This window comes from Scyliorhinus torazame, chromosome 20, assembly GCF_047496885.1.
Source record: "Scyliorhinus torazame isolate Kashiwa2021f chromosome 20, sScyTor2.1, whole genome shotgun sequence".
NCBI classification, from domain to species: domain Eukaryota; kingdom Metazoa; phylum Chordata; class Chondrichthyes; order Carcharhiniformes; family Scyliorhinidae; genus Scyliorhinus; species Scyliorhinus torazame.
In genome coordinates, this window is record NC_092726.1 from 22,334,142 (window position 1) to 22,351,573 (window position 17,432).

The 17,432-nt window shown below is 55.0% G+C and overlaps 1 protein-coding gene across 2 annotated transcripts in view; it reads right to left on the reverse strand.

Annotated features, from left to right (window-relative positions):
• gpat4 (glycerol-3-phosphate acyltransferase 4) overlaps nucleotides 1-17,432 on the reverse strand; it is a 48,079-nt gene that overhangs the window by 4,853 nt on the left and 25,794 nt on the right. For both annotated transcript variants that reach the window (XM_072485915.1, XM_072485916.1), the window contains exons 4-8: nucleotides 15,847-15,921; nucleotides 14,908-14,997; nucleotides 4,864-4,957; nucleotides 3,282-3,397; nucleotides 2,463-2,518 (exon numbers count right to left, since the gene is read on the reverse strand). In XM_072485915.1, the coding sequence (XP_072342016.1) occupies nucleotides 2,463-2,518; nucleotides 3,282-3,397; nucleotides 4,864-4,957; nucleotides 14,908-14,997; nucleotides 15,847-15,921 (431 nt within the window). The remainder of the gene's footprint in view (nucleotides 1-2,462; nucleotides 2,519-3,281; nucleotides 3,398-4,863; nucleotides 4,958-14,907; nucleotides 14,998-15,846; nucleotides 15,922-17,432) is intronic.

The window sequence follows — 17,432 nt, forward strand, 5'->3', positions numbered from 1 at the left end:
CAAACTATCTTAAAGCCATGACCTCTGGCGTTACGTTTCTCGGGAAAACGGTTTCTCCCTGTCCACTCTATCAGTACCTCACAGCGGAGGCCTCAACCCAATCACCCTTTCAGAGTTCTGCTCCAAGGAGAGGGATCGCAGCTTCACCAACCTCTCCTCGGAACTGAATTCCCTCCGGCTCCGCACGGAATGGAGGGCAGCACTCCCAGAAGAACTGACGATTCCAGTGCACCGCCTCGCGTTTGGAGTGACTCATGTCTCTTCCTCTTGCTCTCATCACTTCCCTTCCTCCATTTGTGTCTCAACCTTCCCTCCTTCCACCCCCGAGTTAAAGTTCCTTCCACAGTCCTGTGTTACCCTTGCAGCTCTGACCTTGGTCCCAGCTGGGTTCAAAGTTCAAGCCCTCACGGTGATCGTCACTCAGCCGCACATTCATTTTCCGGAGCTGTCCGTCGGACGGGGAACGCTAACAGGTTAGAAAGGAAGAACTGGAAAGAGCGCGGATCATTCGCAAAATGAAACGGTCAAAGAAATAGTGACGTCGCCTGTGGATGAGTAAATAAAAATCAGGGTCGAGATAGGACCTTGAGGGGATAGAACGGTCTGCCTCTGTGCCGGGAACTCAATGCAGTTCTCTGCTCGGAGCAGACTGCTTTCAGTAGGTACAAAGCTGAACGCAAGAGATGTAGAATGGAGGAAAGATACTTCGTTACAAGGAGAGTTGAGAATTCAGTTCCACGGTAATTATAATAATCTTTATTATTGTCACAAGTCGGCTCACATGAACCCTGCAATGAAGTTACTGTGAAAATCCCCTCGTCGCCACATTCCGGCGCCTGTTCGGGTCACAGAGGGAGAATTCAGAATGTCCAATTCACCCAACAGCACGTCTTTCGGGGCTTGTGGGAGGAAACCGGAGCACCCGGAGGAAACCCACTACCTTAGCACAGGTTACAATGCTTCCAGGGTTTTGTAGTGAGTCAGGGTCTTCATACCTCGCTGCTACCAGGGTCCATTAGACCCAGCGCTGCTACCAGGGTCCATTAGACCCAGCGCTGCTACCAGGGTCCATTAGACCCAGCGCTGCTACCAGGGTCCATTAGACCCAGCGCTGCTACCAGGGTCCATTAGACCCAGCGCTGCTACCAGGGTCCATTAGACCCAGCGCTGCTACCAGGGTCCATTAGACCCAGCGCTGCTACCAGGGTCCATTAGACCCAGCGCTGCTACCAGGGTCCATTAGACCCAGCGCTGCTACCAGGGTCCATTAGACCCAGCGCTGCTACCAGGGTCCATTAGACCCAGCGCTGCTACCAGGGTCCATTAGACCCAGCGCTGCTACCAGGGTCCATTAGACCCAGCGCTGCTACCAGGGTCCATTAGACCCAGCGCTGCTACCAGGGTCCATTAGACCCAGCGCTGCTACCAGGGTCCATTAGACCCAGCGCTGCTACCAGGGTCCATTAGACCCAGCGCTGCTACCAGGGTCCATTAGACCCAGCGCTGCTACCAGGGTCCATTAGACCCAGCGGTGCTACCAGGGTCCATTAGACCCAGCGCTGCTACCAGGGTCCATTAGACCCAGCGCTGCTACCAGGGTCCATTAGACCCAGCGCTGCTACCAGGGTCCATTAGACCCAGCGCTGCTACCAGGGTCCATTAGACCCAGCGCTGCTACCAGGGTCCATTAGACCCAGCGCTGCTACCAGGGTCCATTAGACCCAGCGCTGCTACCAGGGTCCATTAGACCCAGCGCTGCTACCAGGGTCCATTAGACCCAGCGCTGCTACCAGGGTCCATTAGACCCAGCGCTGCTACCAGGGTCCATTAGACCCAGCGCTGCTACCAGGGTCCATTAGACCCAGCGCTGCTACCGGGGTCCATTAGACCCAGCGCTGCTACCAGGGTCCATTAGACCCAGCGCTGCTACCAGGGTCCATTAGACCCAGCGCTGCTACCGGGGTCCATTAGACCCAGCGCTGCTACCGGGGTCCATTAGACCCAGCGCTGCTACCAGGGTCCATTAGACCCAGCGCTGCTACCAGGGTCCATTAGACCCAGCGCTGCTACCAGGGTCCATTAGACCCAGCGCTGCTACCAGGGTCCATTAGACCCAGCGCTGCTACCAGGGTCCATTAGACCCAGCGCTGCTACCGGGGTCCATTAGACCCAGCGCTGCTACCAGGGTCCATTAGACCCAGCGCTGCTACCAGGGTCCATTAGACCCAGCGCTGCTACCAGGGTCCATTAGACCCAGCGCTGCTCCAAGCTGAACTGCTCTTACCATTGAACGGGAATGAAATCTGGGGCCTCCCGATCTCGGTAGCTCAAGCTGCGGGGGTTCCCCACCCCACTGAGGAGCCCAACTATCCAAGCTCGTGTTCTCTTTGCAGAATGAGGCCCGTCCCATGTCAGCCGATAACTGGAGGACGGCAGAGACCATTCAATGCCCAGACACTTACCCTCGGGGAAGATCAGAATCGGAAGCTTCGCCTGGTCTCTGACATGTTCACTCAGCCTATAAAAGATCAACAGGAGCAGGGTTAACCAAGTCAAACAACCCACGGGCAAATATAGACATCCTCTTTGCTTTCTGAGGTGCCCTTTAAGCATTCATCTTATTTGTGCTTGGGATGTGGGTGTCGCTGGCTAGACCAGCATTTATTACCCATCCCTAATTGCCCCTTGAGGTGGTGGTGAGCCGCTGCAGTCCGTGTGGTGTAGGTACACCCACTATGCTGTTAGGGATCGAGTTCCAGGATTTTGACCCAGCAACAGTGAAGGAACGGCCGATATATTTCCAAGTTGGGATGGTGAGTGACTCGGAGGGGAACCTCCAGGTGGTGGGGTTCCCAGGTATCTGCTGCCCTTGTCCTTCTAGATGGTAGAGGTTGTGGGTTTGGAAGGTGCTGCCGAAGGAGCCTTGGTGAGTTGCTGCAGTGCATCTTGTACAGGCGGCTGCCACTATGCGCTGTCGATTCAGGGATGTTTAAGATGTTGGATGGCGCGCCAATCGACCACGTCGCTAAGTCTTTGATAGCGTCGAGCTTCCCGGCTCTTGTCAGAGTTGCAGCCACCCAGGTAATGACTCATCAGATCCTAGAAGCATTCAAAGGAAAGCAAACTTTGTTGTCTGCCTCCCCCACCTCCCATATTACTGACGATTCTGTCCTGCGCCAATCATTGTTTCCCGACAACCTGCTGATAAGGCAGCAGGTGAATCGAGAGGACCACAGAATTACCAAACCCTTGATGTCGCACGTCCTTTTATCTCATCTCACCTTCTTGCGACCAGATTGCGGTCCTTGACCTCTGATCTCTCGAACCAGATATGAGGACAAGCCTTGACCATGGCCCTTTGAATTACTCCCATCAGTCCGCCATGAATCTGACCGACCTACGGAAAAATGCAAACACACACACGGTTAGACCCGTTCTTGACACATCAGTTGGCAGTCTAGTGGAGTAACTATGGGGCTGCTTTTCCCTCTCATCCGCCGCAGTCTGAGTGACGGTGAACAGACGGCATTGATACCTCCTCCATTCTCGATTGGTTTCTAATACTGGGACAGGGGCAAAGAGGACGGGAATCAGAGCTTGATCGCTCAAAGAGTGTTCACAATTATATTTATTCTGTGCCCCACCACATCCCGAGGCCTTTCATGGAATTCCTTGGCTTGAGGGAAGGAAAAGCAGCAGCTTTGAACGTCCCAAAAACTATAAAAAGCTTCAAAAGGCAGCCGGGACAGGAAAGGGATTAAGAAAAGTGCTGAGAGAGCGGGGTCCATTCACCGAAAATGCGGCAAACCTTTTTCTTTGGCCCAATTTTTAGAATGCGCTCTTGCGCGCGAGATTGCGGCTCTGGATTCTGCGCTTAACCGATCTTAATCCCGCCTCATTTTCAAATCGAAGTACGTTAGGGCGAGTAGTTGTGCCGTTTGAGTGAACAACAACCAAAGCTTCCCTTTCTGAGCATGATTCAACCACCGGTCAAATACTGTGGCTAAAGGACAGCCTGCAAATTGATCTCGTCCGCACCCCTCATTCCTGCCTCGATGTCAATGTCACATTCAGTGTGCAGAAGTCTGACGTGGTTCACTTTGGAAAGACGGATATGGAAGGATAGTTAACTGAGTGGCAGGGATCGGAACAGTGTATGAGCACAGAGGCTTTGCTCACCACAGACACTGGTCCTTAAAGGTGACAGGGTTACTTGGGATTGCAACTAGAGTAGTGAAATGTATAAAGGCTAATAGATCGGGCTAAAACTTTACAAATCGCTGGTTAGGCCTCAGCTGGGGAATGTGGACAGCACTGTTGCTTCACCACTCCAGGGTCCCGGGTTCGATTCCCGGCTTGGGTCACTGTCTGTGCAGAGTCTGCACGTCCTCCCCGTGTGTGCGTGGGTTTCCTCCGGGTGCTCCGGTTTCCTCCCACAGTCCAAAGATGTGCGGGTTAGGTGGATTGGTCACGCCTTAGTGTCCAAATAAAGGGTTGGGTGGGGTTACTGGGATGGGCTGGAGGTGTGGGCTTGGGTAGGGTGCTCTTTCCAAGGGCCGGTGCAGACTCGACGGGCCGAGTGGCCTCCTTCTGCCCTGTGGATTCCGTGATTTTGGGCCCCACGCTTCAGCGGCTTCCAAGAGAGAGCCAATTCTGAAGCCCCCGATGGTGGCTGAAGACCGTACTCCAATGTGAACAACGCCTTACTGGGTGACATATTGGAGGAGACAGAATGGGTAGCTTCAAACGGTGAGACGAAGGTGAAGGAGGAGACATTCCCCCACCCCAGAGACATCACCTCGTGAAGTGCGGTTTTCCTTCTCTGGTCGGAAGCCCAGGTGCCGAGATTTAGGAAGCACTCACCATAGCATAGAAGCCGTCACTTGCCAGGATGATTACGTCAATCGGGGAGGTGTGGTTTGCGACACATATGCCTCCGTTTTTCGGCCTGTTTTCACTGGCAGGGAAAGGAATGTAAGGAATTATCACAATGCAAGCTAATCGCTGTAGAGTCTCTTATTCGTCCAAACTCCAGAAAATATGAATCCAATTTTCTCAGTCTCTCATCACAGGCCAATCCTCACAACCAAGGGACCAGCTTTGCTGTATCGCCTCCAATGCAAGTACACCCGTCCTTAAATGTGGAGACTAAAGCTGCACACAGTATTCCAGATGTCGTCTCACCAAAACCGTGTGTGGCTGGAGTAAGACTTCTTTAATCTTGTCCCCCAATCACGTTACAATGAAGGCCAATGTGACCTTCGCCTTCCTAATTGCTTGCTGTATCTACTAACTTTCTGCATTCCCTGTACACCCAATATCTCTGAGCATCAACAATTCCAAGTTCCTCACCCTTATAAAAATATTCTGTTTTTTTATTCAAACCACCAAAATTAATTGCTGAGTAACTTACTGGACTCTAACTCGTATAAACTTACTACTCTAAATACTTACAGCTCTGAGTAACTTCCTACTCTAAATACTTACAGCTCTGAGTAACTTCCTACTCTAAATACTTACTGCTCTGAGTAACTTCCTACTCTAAATACTTACTGCGCTTACTGAGTAACTTCCTACTCTTAATACTTACTGCGCTTACTGAGTAACTTCCTACTCTTAATACTTACTGCGCTTACTGAGTAACTTACTACGCCAACTACTCTAACTCGTATAAACTTACTACTCTAAATACTTACTGCGCTTACTGAGTAACTTCCTACTCTTAATACTTACTGCGCTTACTGAGTAACTTACTACGCCAACTACTCTAACTCGTATAAACTTACTACTCTAAATACTTACTGCTCTTACTGAGTAACTTCCTACTCTTAATACTTACTGCGCTTACTGAGTAACTTACTACGCCAACTACTCTAACTCGTATAAACTTACTACTCTAAATACTTACTGCTCTTACTGAGTAACTTACTACTCCAACCACTCTAACTCGTATAAACTTACTACACTTACTGAGAAACTTCCTACTCTAAATACTTACTGCTCTTACTGAGTAACTTCCTACTCTAAATACTTACTGCTCTTACTGAGTAACTTCCTACTCTAAATACTTACTGCTCTTACTGAGTAACTTCCTACTCTAAATACTTACTGCTCTTACTGAGTAACTTACTACCACAACCTCTCTAAGTCGTATAAACTTACTACACTAAATACTTACTGCTCTTAGTGAGTAACTTCCTACTCTAAACATTTACTGCTCTTACTGAGTAACTTACTACGCCATCCTCTCTAACTTGTATAAACCGACTACACTAAATACTTACTGCTCTTACTGAGTAACTTCCTACTCTAAATATTTACTGCTCTTACTGGGTAACTTACTACTCCAACTTCTCCAACTCATACAAACTCAGACGGTGAGTGAGTGAGGGGATCGGGAGGGGGTGAGTGAGTGAGAGTGAGTGAGGGGATCGGGAGGCGGTGAGTGAGTGAGAGTGAGTGAGGGGATCGGGAGGCGGTGAGTGAGTGAGAGTGAGTGAGGGGATCGGGAGGCGGTGAGTGAGTGAGAGTGAGTGAGGGGATCGGGAGGCGGTGAGTGAGTGAGAGTGAGTGAGGGGATCAGGAGACGGTGAGTGAGTGAGAGTGAGTGAGGGGATCGGGAGACGGTGAGTGAGTGAGAGTGAGTGAGGGGATCGGGAGACGGTGAGTGAGTGAGAGTGAGTGAGGGGATCGGGAGGGGGTGAGTGAGTGAGAGTGAGTAAGGGGATCGGGAGACGGTGAGTGAGTGAGAGTGAGTGAGGGGATCAGGAGGGGGTGAGTGAAGGAGAGTGAGTGAGGGGATCGGGAGACGGTGAGTGAGTGAGAGTGAGTGAGGGGATCGGGAGACGGTGAGTGAGTGAGAGTGAGTGAGGGGATCGGGAGACGGTGAGTGAGTGAGAGTGAGCGAGGGGATCGGGAGACGGTGAGTGAGTGAGTGAGAGTGAGTGAGGGGATCGGGAGGCGGTGAGTGAGTGAGAGTGAGTGAGTGAGGGGATCGGGAGACGGTGAGTGAGTGAGAGTGAGTGAGGGGATCGGGAGGGGGTGAGTGAGTGAGAGTGAGTGAGGGGATCGGGAGACGGTGAGTGAGTGAGAGTTAGTGAGGGGATCGGGAGGGGGAGACGGTGAGTGAGAGTGAGTGAGGGGATCGGGAGTGGGTGAGTGAGTGAGAGTGAGTGAGGGGATCGGGAGACGGTGAGTGAGTGAGAGTGAGTGAGGGGATCGGGAGACGGTGAGTGAGTGAGAGTGAGTGAGGGGATCGGGAGACGGTGAGTGAGTGAGAGTGAGTGAGGAGATCGGGAGACGGTCAGTGAGTGGATCGGGAGACGGTGAGTGAGTGAGAGTGAGTGAGGAGATCGGGAGACGGTGAGTGAGGGGATCGGGAGACGGTGAGTGAGTGAGAGTGAGTGAGGGGATCGGGAGGGGGTGAGTGAGTGAGGGGATCGGGAGACGGTGAGTGAGTGAGAGTGAGTGAGGGGATCGGGAGACGGTGAGTGAGTGAGAGTGAATGAGGGGATTGGGAGGGGGAGACGGTGAGTGAGAGTGAGTGAGGGGATCGGGAGACGGTGAGTGAGTGAGAGTGAGTGAGGGGATCGGGAGACGGTGAGTGAGTGAGAGTGAGTGAGGGGATCGGGAGACGGTGAGTGAGGGAGAGTGAGTGAGGGGATCGGGAGACGGTGAGTGAGTGAGGGGATCGTGAGACGGTGAGTGAGTGAGAGTGAGTGAGGGGATCGGGAGACGGTGAGTGAGTGAGAGTGAGTGAGGGGATCGGGAGACGGTGAGTGAGTGAGAGTGAGTGAGGGGATCGGGAGGCGGTGAGTGAGTGAGAGTGAGTGAGGGGATCGGGAGACGGTGAGTGAGTGAGTGAGAGTGAGGGGATCGGGAGGCGGTGAGTGAGTGAGAGTGAGTGAGGGGATCGGGAGGCGGTGAGTGAGTGAGAGTGAGTGAGGGGATCGGGAGGGGGTGAGTGAGTGAGTGAGGGGATCGGGAGGCGGTGAGTGAGTGAGAGTGAGGGGATCGGGAGACGGTGAGTGAGTGAGAGTGAGGGGATTGGGAGGGGGTGAGTGAGTGAGAGTGAGTGAGGGGATCGGGAGGCGGTGAGTGAGTGAGAGTGAGTGAGGAGATCTGGAGACGGTGAGTGAGTGAGAGTGAGGGGATCGGGAGGGTGAGTGAGTGAGAGTGAGTGAGGGGATCGGGAGACGGCGAGTGAGTGAGAGTGAGTGAGGGGATCGGGAGACGGTGAGTGAGTGAGAGTGAGTGAGGGGATCGGGAGGGGGAGACGGTGAGTGAGAGTGAGTGAGGGGATCGGGAGACGGTGAGTGAGTGAGAGTGAGTGAGGGGATCGGGAGACGGTGAGTGAGTGAGAGTGAGTGAGGGGATCGGGAGACGGTGAGTGAGTGAGAGTGAGTGAGGGGATCAGGAGGGGGTGAGTGAGGGAGAGTGAGTGAGGGGATCGGGAGACGGTGAGTGAGGGAGAGTGAGTGAGGGGATCGGGAGACGGTGAGTGAGTGAGAGTGAGTGAGGGGATCGGGAGGGGGTGAGTGAGTGAGAGTGAGTGAGGGGATCGGGAGACGGTGAGTGAGTGAGAGTGAGTGAGGGGATCGGGAGGGGGTGAGTGAGTGAGAGTGAGTAAGGGGATCGGGAGACGGTGAGTGAGTGAGAGTGAGTGAGGGGATCAGGAGGGGGTGAGTGAAGGAGAGTGAGTGAGGGGATCGGGAGACGGTGAGTGAGTGAGAGTGAGTGAGGGGATCGGGAGACGGTGAGTGAGTGAGAGTGAGTGAGGGGATCGGGAGACGGTGAGTGAGTGAGTGAGAGTGAGTGAGGGGATCGGGAGGCGGTGAGTGAGTGAGAGTGAGTGAGGGGATCGGGAGACGGTGAGTGAGTGAGAGTGAGTGAGGGGATCGGGAGGGGGTGAGTGAGTGAGAGTGAGTGAGGGGATCGGGAGACGGTGAGTGAGTGAGAGTGAGTGAGGGGATCGGGAGACGGTGAGTGAGTGAGAGTTAGTGAGGGGATCGGGAGGGGGAGACGGTGAGTGAGAGTGAGTGAGGGGATCGGGAGTGGGTCAGTGAGTGAGAGTGAGTGAGGGGATCGGGAGACGGTGAGTGAGTGAGAGTGAGTGAGGGGATCGGGAGACGGTGAGTGAGTGAGAGTGAGTGAGGGGATCGGGAGACGGTGAGTGAGTGAGAGTGAGTGAGGAGATCGGGAGACGGTGAGTGAGTGGATCGTGAGACGGTGAGTGAGTGAGAGTGAGTGAGGGGATCGGGAGACGGTGAGTGAGTGAGAGTGAGTGAGGGGATCGGGAGGGGGTGAGTGAGTGAGGGGATCGGGAGACGGAGAGTGAGTGAGGGGATCGGGAGGCGGTGAGTGAGTGAGTGAGAGTGAGGGGATCGGGAGGGGGTGAGTGAGTGAGAGTGAGTGAGGGGATCGGGAGACTGAGAGTGAGTGAGGGGATCGGGAGACGGTGAGTGAGTGAGAGTGAGTGAGGGGATCGGGAGACGGTGAGTGAGGGAGAGTGAGTGAGGGGATCGGGAGACGGTGAGTGAGTGAGGGGATCGTGAGACGGTGAGTGAGTGAGAGTGAGTGAGGGGATCGGGAGGCGGTGAGTGAGTGAGAGTGAGTGAGGGGATCGGGAGGCGGTGAGTGAGTGAGAGTGAGTGAGGGGATCGGGAGGGGGTGAGTGAGTGAGAGTGAGTGAGGGGATCAGGAGGGGGTGAGTGAGTGAGAGTGAGTGAGGGGATCGGGAGACGGTGAGTGAGTGAGAGTGAGTGAGGGGATCGGGAGACGGTGAGTGAGTGAGAGTGAGTGAGGGGATCGGGAGGCGGTGAGTGAGTGAGAGTGAGTGAGGGGATCGGGAGGGGGTGAGTGAGTGAGAGTGAGTGAGGGGATCGGGAGGGGGTGAGTGAGTGAGTGAGGGGATCGGGAGGCGGTGAGTGAGTGAGAGTGAGGGGATCGGGAGACGGTGAGTGAGTGAGAGTGAGGGGATCGGGAGGGGGTGAGTGAGTGAGAGTGAGTGAGGGGATCGGGAGGCGGTGAGTGAGTGAGAGTGAGTGAGGGGATCTGGAGACGGTGAGTGAGTGAGAGTGAGGGGATCGGGAGGGTGAGTGAGTGAGAGTGAGTGAGGGGATCGGGAGACGGCGAGTGAGTGAGAGTGAGTGAGGGGATCGGGAGACGGCGAGTGAGTGAGAGTGAGTGAGGGGATCGGGAGACGGTGAGTGAGTGAGGGGATCGGGAGACGGTGAGTGAGTGAGAGTGAGTGAGGGGATCGGGAGGGGGAGACGGTGAGTGAGAGTGAGTGAGGGGATCGGGAGACGGTGAGTGAGTGAGGGGATCGGGAGACGGTGAGTGAGTGAGAGTGAGTGAGGGGATCGGGAGGCGGTGAGTGAGTGAGAGTGAGTGAGGGGATCGGGAGGGTGAGTGAGTGAGTGAGAGTGAGGGGATCGGGAAGCGGTGAGTGAGTGAGAGTGAGTGAGGGGATCGGGAGGCGGTGAGTGAGTGAGAGTGAGTGAGGGGATCGGGAGACGGTGAGTGAGTGAGAGTGAGTGAGGGGATCGGGAGACGGTGAGTGAGGGAGAGTGAGTGAGGGGATCGGGAGACGGTGAGTGAGTGAGGGGATCGTGAGACGGTGAGTGAGTGAGAGTGAGTGAGGGGATCGGGAGGCGGTGAGTGAGTGAGAGTGAGTGAGGGGATCGGGAGGCGGTGAGTGAGTGAGAGTGAGTGAGGGGATCGGGAGGGGGTGAGTGAGTGAGAGTGAGTGAGGGGATCAGGAGGGGGTGAGTTAGTGAGAGTGAGTGAGGGGATCGGGAGACGGTGAGTGAGTGAGAGTGAGTGAGGGGATCGGGAGACGGTGAGTGAGTGAGAGTGAGTGAGGGGATCGGGAGGCGGTGAGTGAGTGAGAGTGAGTGAGGGGATCGGGAGGGGGTGAGTGAGTGAGAGTGAGTGAGGGGATCGGGAGGGGGTGAGTGAGTGAGTGAGGGGATCGGGAGGCGGTGAGTGAGTGAGAGTGAGGGGATCGGGAGACGGTGAGTGAGTGAGAGTGAGGGGATCGGGAGGGGGTGAGTGAGTGAGAGTGAGTGAGGGGATCGGGAGGCGGTGAGTGAGTGAGAGTGAGTGAGGGGATCTGGAGACGGTGAGTGAGTGAGAGTGAGGGGATCGGGAGGGTGAGTGAGTGAGAGTGAGTGAGGGGATCGGGAGACGGTGAGTGAGTGAGAGTGAGTGAGGGGATCGGGAGACGGCGAGTGAGTGAGAGTGAGTGAGGGGATCGGGAGACGGTGAGTGAGTGAGGGGATCGGGAGACGGTGAGTGAGTGAGAGTGAGTGAGGGGATCGGGAGGGGGAGACGGTGAGTGAGAGTGAGTGAGGGGATCGGGAGACGGTGAGTGAGTGAGAGTGAGTGAGGGGATCGGGAGACGGTGAGTGAGTGAGAGTGAGTGAGGGGATCGGGAGACGGTGAGTGAGTGAGAGTGAGTGAGGGGATCAGGAGGGGGTGAGTGAGGGAGAGTGAGTGAGGGGATCGGGAGACGGTGAGTGAGGGAGAGTGAGTGAGGGGATCGGGAGACGGTGAGTGAGTGAGAGTGAGTGAGGGGATCGGGAGACGGTGAGTGAGTGAGAGTGAGTGAGGGGATCGGGAGGCGGTGAGTGAGTGAGAGTGAGTGAGGGGATCGGGAGGGGGTGAGTGAGTGAGGGGATCGGGAGGGGGTGAGTGAGTGAGAGTGAGTGAGGGGATCGGGAGGGGGTGAGTGAGTGAGAGTGAGTGAGGGGATCGGGAGGGGGTGAGTGAGTGAGAGTGAGGGGATCGGGAGGGGGTGAGTGAGTGAGTGAGAGTGAGGGGATCGGGAGGCGGTCAGTGAGTGAGAGTGAGTGAGGGGATCTGGAGACGGTGAGTGAGTGAGAGTGAGGGGATCGGGAGGGTGAGTGAGTGAGAGTGAGTGAGGGGATCGGGAGACGGCGAGTGAGTGAGAGTGAGTGAGGGGATCGGGAGACGGTGAGTGAGTGAGAGTGAGTGAGGGGATCGGGAGGGGGCGAGTGAGTGAGAGTGAGTGAGGGGATCGGGAGGCGGTGAGTGAGTGACTGAGAGTGAGGGGATCGGGAGACGGTGAGTGAGTGAGGGGATCGGGAGGCGGTGAGTGAGTGAGAGTGAGTGAGTGGATCGGGAGGCGGTGAGTGAGTGAGAGTGAGTGAGGGGATCGGGAGACGGTGAGTGAGTGAGAGTGAGTGAGGGGATCGGGAGGCGGTGAGTGAGTGAGAGTGAGTGAGGGGATCGGGAGGCGGTGAGTGAGTGAGTGAGAGTGAGGGGATCGGGAGGGGGTGAGTGAGTGAGAGTGAGTGAGGGGATCGGGAGACGGTGAGTGAGTGAGAGTGAGTGAGGGGATCGGGAGGGGGTGAGTGAGTGAGAGTGAGTGAGGGGATCGGGAGGGGGTGAGTGAGTGAGAGTGAGGGGATCGGGAGGCGGTGAGTGAGTGAGAGTGAGTGAGGGGATCGGGAGGCGGTGAGTGAGTGAGTGAGAGTGAGGGGATCGGGAGGGGGTGAGTGAGTGAGAGTGAGTGAGGGGATCGGGAGGGTGAGTGAGTGAGAGTGAGTGAGGGGATCGGGAGACGGTGAGTGAGTGAGAGTGAGTGAGGGGATCGGGAGGCGGTGAGTGAGTGAGGGGATCGGGAGGCGGTGAGTGAGTGAGAGTGAGTGAGGGGATCGGGAGGCGGTGAGTGAGTGAGAGTGAGTGAGAGGATCGGGAGGCGGTGAGTGAGTGAGAGTGAGTGAGGGGATCGGGAGACGGTGAGTGAGTGAGGGGATCGGGAGGGGGTGAGTGAGTGAGAGTGAGTGAGGGGATCGGGAGGGGGTGAGTGAGTGAGAGTGAGTGAGGGGATCGGGAGACGGTGAGTGAGTGAGAGTGAGTGAGGGGATCGGGAGGGGGTGAGTGAGTGAGAGTGAGTGAGGGGATCGGGAGACGGTGAGTGAGTGAGGGGATCGGGAGACGGTGAGTGAGAGTGAGTGAGGGGATCGGGAGACGGTGAGTGAGTGAGAGTGAGTGAGGGGATCGGGAGACGGTGAGTGAGTGAGGGGATCGGGAGACGGTGAGTGAGTGAGGGGATCGGGAGACGGTGAGTGAGTGAGAGTGAGTGAGGGGATCGGGAGACGGTGAGTGAGTGAGAGTGAGTGAGGGGATCGGGAGGCGGTGAGTGAGTGAGAGTGAGTGAGGGGATCGGGAGGCGGTGAGTGAGTGAGGGGATCGGGAGACGGTGAGTGAGTGAGGGGATCGGGAGGGGGTGAGTGAGTGAGAGTGAGTGAGGGGATCGGGAGGGGGTGAGTGAGTGAGAGTGAGTGAGGGGATCGGGAGACGGTGAGTGAGTGAGAGTGAGTGAGGGAATCGGGAGGGGGTGAGTGAGTGAGAGTGAGTGAGGGGATCGGGAGGGTGAGTGAGTGAGAGTGAGTGAGGGGATCGGGAGACGGTGAGTGAGTGAGAGTGAGTGAGGGGATCGGGAGGCGGTGGGTGAGTGAGAGTGAGTGAGGGGATCGGGAGGCGGTGAGTGAGTGAGAGTGAGTGAGGGGATCGGGAGACGGTGAGTGAGTGAGAGTGAGTGAGGGGATCGGGAGGCGGTGAGTGAGTGAGAGTGAGTGAGGGGATCGGGAGACGGTGAGTGAGTGAGGGGATCGGGAGGGGGTGAGTGAGTGAGAGTGAGTGAGGGGATCGGGAGACGGTGAGTGAGTGAGAGTGAGTGAGGGGATCGGGAGACGGTGAGTGAGTGAGAGTGAGTGAGGGGATCGGGAGGGGGTGAGTGAGTGAGAGTGAGTGAGGGGATCGGGAGGGGGTGAGTGAGTGAGAGTGAGTGAGGGGATCGGGAGACGGTGAGTGAGTGAGAGTGAGTGAGGGGATCGGGAGGGGGTGAGTGAGTGAGAGTGAGTGAGGGGATCGGGAGGGGGTGAGTGAGTGAGAGTGAGTGAGGGGATCGGGAGGCGGTGAGTGAGTGACTGAGAGTGAGGGGATCGGGAGACGGTGAGTGAGTGAGGGGATCGGGAGACGGTGAGTGAGTGAGAGTGAGTGAGGGGATCGGGAGACGGTGAGTGAGTGAGAGTGAGTGAGGGGATCGGGAGACGGTGAGTGAGTGAGAGTGAGTGAGGGGATCGGGAGGGGGTGAGTGAGTGAGAGTGAGTGAGGGGATCGGGAGGGGGAGACGGTGAGTGAGTGAGAGTGAGGGGATCGGGAGGGGGTGAGTGAGTGAGAGTGAGTGAGGGGATCGGGAGACGGTGAGTGAGTGAGAGTGAGTGAGGGGATCGGGAGACGGTGAGTGAGTGAGAGTGAGTGAGGGGATCGGGAGACGGTGAGTGAGTGAGAGTGAGTGAGGGGATCGGGAGACGGTGAGTGAGTGAGGGGATCGGGAGACGGTGAGTGAGTGAGAGTGAGTGAGGGGATCGGGAGGGGGTGAGTGAGTGAGAGTGAGTGAGGGGATCGGGAGGGGGTGAGTGAGTGAGAGTGAGTGAGGGGATCGGGAGGGGGAGACGGTGAGTGAGTGAGAGTGAGTGAGGGGATCGGGAGACGGTGAGTGAGTGAGAATCAGTGAGGGGATCGGGAGGCGGTGAGTGAGTGAGAGTGAGTGAGGGGATCGGGAGACGATGATTGAGTGAGAGTGAGTGAGGGGATCGGGAGGCGGTGAGTGAGTGAGGGGATCGGGAGACGATGATTGAGTGAGAGCGTCGGGAGAGAGAACATTAAATTGAAAATATCAGCAGGCAGTGCTATTTGGCCATCTTCCCTAATTCACACGCCGGTCTAAAACGAAAGTCTGCTGCAAGAAGGTGCTTTAAACCAGGCTGATAACGGATATATAACGTCTGACATTCCCTCCCATTTTTCCGGTTAAATATCCGATGACAAGCACTGGGAAAAAAGCAGCCGGAGAGCGGAGTGCAACATACACACCTGTCATGGTAGTGAATTATAGCTGTGAGTGCCCGAACACAAATCCTGTAGCACATCAAATGTACGTGCTTGCTGAGAAAGTCTTTGAACCTGGACAAAGAGAGGAGAAAGACTGCCAAGATTTAGTGCAGGGATAAACAAACAGTAGCCGCAGTGTGCGGGAGAAACCAAATTCAATAAAACGGACAAAGTCTCCCGTGGAACGGTTGCAAATTGCACATTCAGCGTCGGCTGAGCTTTGTGGCGGGGTTACAATTGTCCTCACTGTCCCTCCGTCGCGTAGGGTGAATAACATATCTGCCGGAGCTCCTGCTGCAAATGCGCCATTGAATACTGAACAGGAAAGTGAAGACAGCAGATTCTAAACCGCAGGCTGCAGTCTCCCCCTGTTCCCAGTCAGCCTGGCGTTGGCTGCATCAAACATACCCTGCTCACAAATTATATCCCCACGCAAAAACCCTCGTGTGACAAATAGCTTCAGGATCCTCATTAAGTTAATGAGCATTTGGGTAGCACCAATCCTAGATTGGACCTCACCATTTTACAATTGCGACTCACCTCAACTAAACCCTTCAGACTTTGAATTGCAACAGGATGGAACATGAATGGTACTCAGGTTTCAGGAGGGTACAAGTGTCCTCATCAACACAGTCCAGGGACGGCAAAATGTAATCCGCTGGAATCAGTGTGCGTCAGCAGGAGGGGAGGACATAATTAAACCAAGTTTTGAGGCCTTGTGTCTGGACGTCAAACAAGGGCAGGGGCAGGCTTATCACCAACTTCTGAAGCCTGACCACTTTGGCGAGATAGGGGCGCTCTGGAACTGGAGCCCAGTATAAATCGACACCTTCAGTGAGAAAGCAGCAGTGGTCAGTCGTATCCGAGGCACAAACGGACTTACAAAAGCCCTCTGCTATTCGCAGCGAGGACGACACTCACCAGCCATTTGGCAAATATCCCACCATGGTCGTGCCGATCACCAACAAGCTAATGCCCGTGATTGCCAGGGTAACCCTAGAACACAACAAGAATGTCACACAATTAGGCTTGAATGCAGTTTGGAAAACTCAACACAGGCCTCGCTTAAACTTCTTGGAGTCTTACTGCCAGGGAATCAATCGAAAGCAGAAAACGCGACCTTCAGAACTCTCTATCCCCCTATTCATTCCCTGGGGTTTCCTGGTTATAATTCCTGGTTCATATTCAGACGCATCGATCACATGAAGGGCCAAAATGACTTGTCGAGTTCACCGTTACCTTTGATAAATTCTGGACTGATTAAAATGACAAATGTTGTTCCAAGGCGTGAAGTCTTTTTCAAGGTCAGGTTGATGGTGAATACTTTCTTCTGCACAGGCACAGTCCAATCGCAATAGCACATCTCCTTCCTGTTGGGGTTATATCTGGCAATATAGAATCCCTACAGTGCAGACGGAGGCCTTTCAGCCCATCAAGTCTGCACCGACCCGTGAAAAGAGCAACCGAGGCCCACTCCCTCCACCCTATCCTCTTAGCCCCACCTAACCTTTTGGACACTATGGGGCAATTGAGCGTGGCCAATTTGGGCAGCTTGGTAGCACAGTGGTTAGCACAGTTGCTTCACAGCTCCAGGGTCCCAGGTTCGATTCCTGGCTTGGTTCACTGTCTGTGCGGAGTCTGCACGTTCTCCCCCGTGTCTGCGTGGGTTTCCTCCGGGTGCTCCGGTTTCCTCCCACAGTCCAAAGATGTGCAGGTTAGGTGGATTGGCCATGATAAATTGCCCTAAGCGTCCAAAATTGCCCTTAGTGTTGGGTGGGGTTACTGGGTTATGGGGATAGGGTGGAGGTGTGGCCCTGGGTAGGGTGCTCTTTCCAAGAGCCGGTGCAGACTCAATGAGCCGAATGGCCTCCTTCTGCACTGTAAATTCTATATAATCCACCTAACCTGCACATCTTTGGACTGTGGGAGGAAACCGGAGCACCCGGAGGAAACCCATGCAGACACTGGAGAGCGTACAAACTCCACACAGTCACCCAATGCTGGAATTGAACACAGATCCCAGGCACTTTGAGGCAGCAGTGCTAACCGCTGTGCCACCATGCTGCCCTGAATCCCACATTCATTAACTGACAGGCATTTTAAATGTCTGCCGATGCCAAATTCGGACAGGTTCACACTGTAGCTCTGGGCTCAAACTCGTGTTAGGTGCCAGGACCAAACCCCAAAGCAAACTTTTAATTTAAACACAGAATTACCCACATTATCAAAGAAATAGCTTTACAATTAACAGTTAAAACAGTTCTTCAACACCAGGTAAAACTTAAACTTACCATCTACACTATCCACTAACTCCAATTAAGCAACCCAATACAGTTCAAATGCCACTTATAAATAAAGTTAACAAACAGATTACTTGCTTAGCTGTGTAAAGACTTTTGGAGAGAGAGAGACCCTCTGCAGATCCAGTACATTTCTGCTCAACCTCACAGCAGTTGCCAAAACTGCTGTTCAATTTAAAATCCTATATCAAACTTCAAAAACTACAG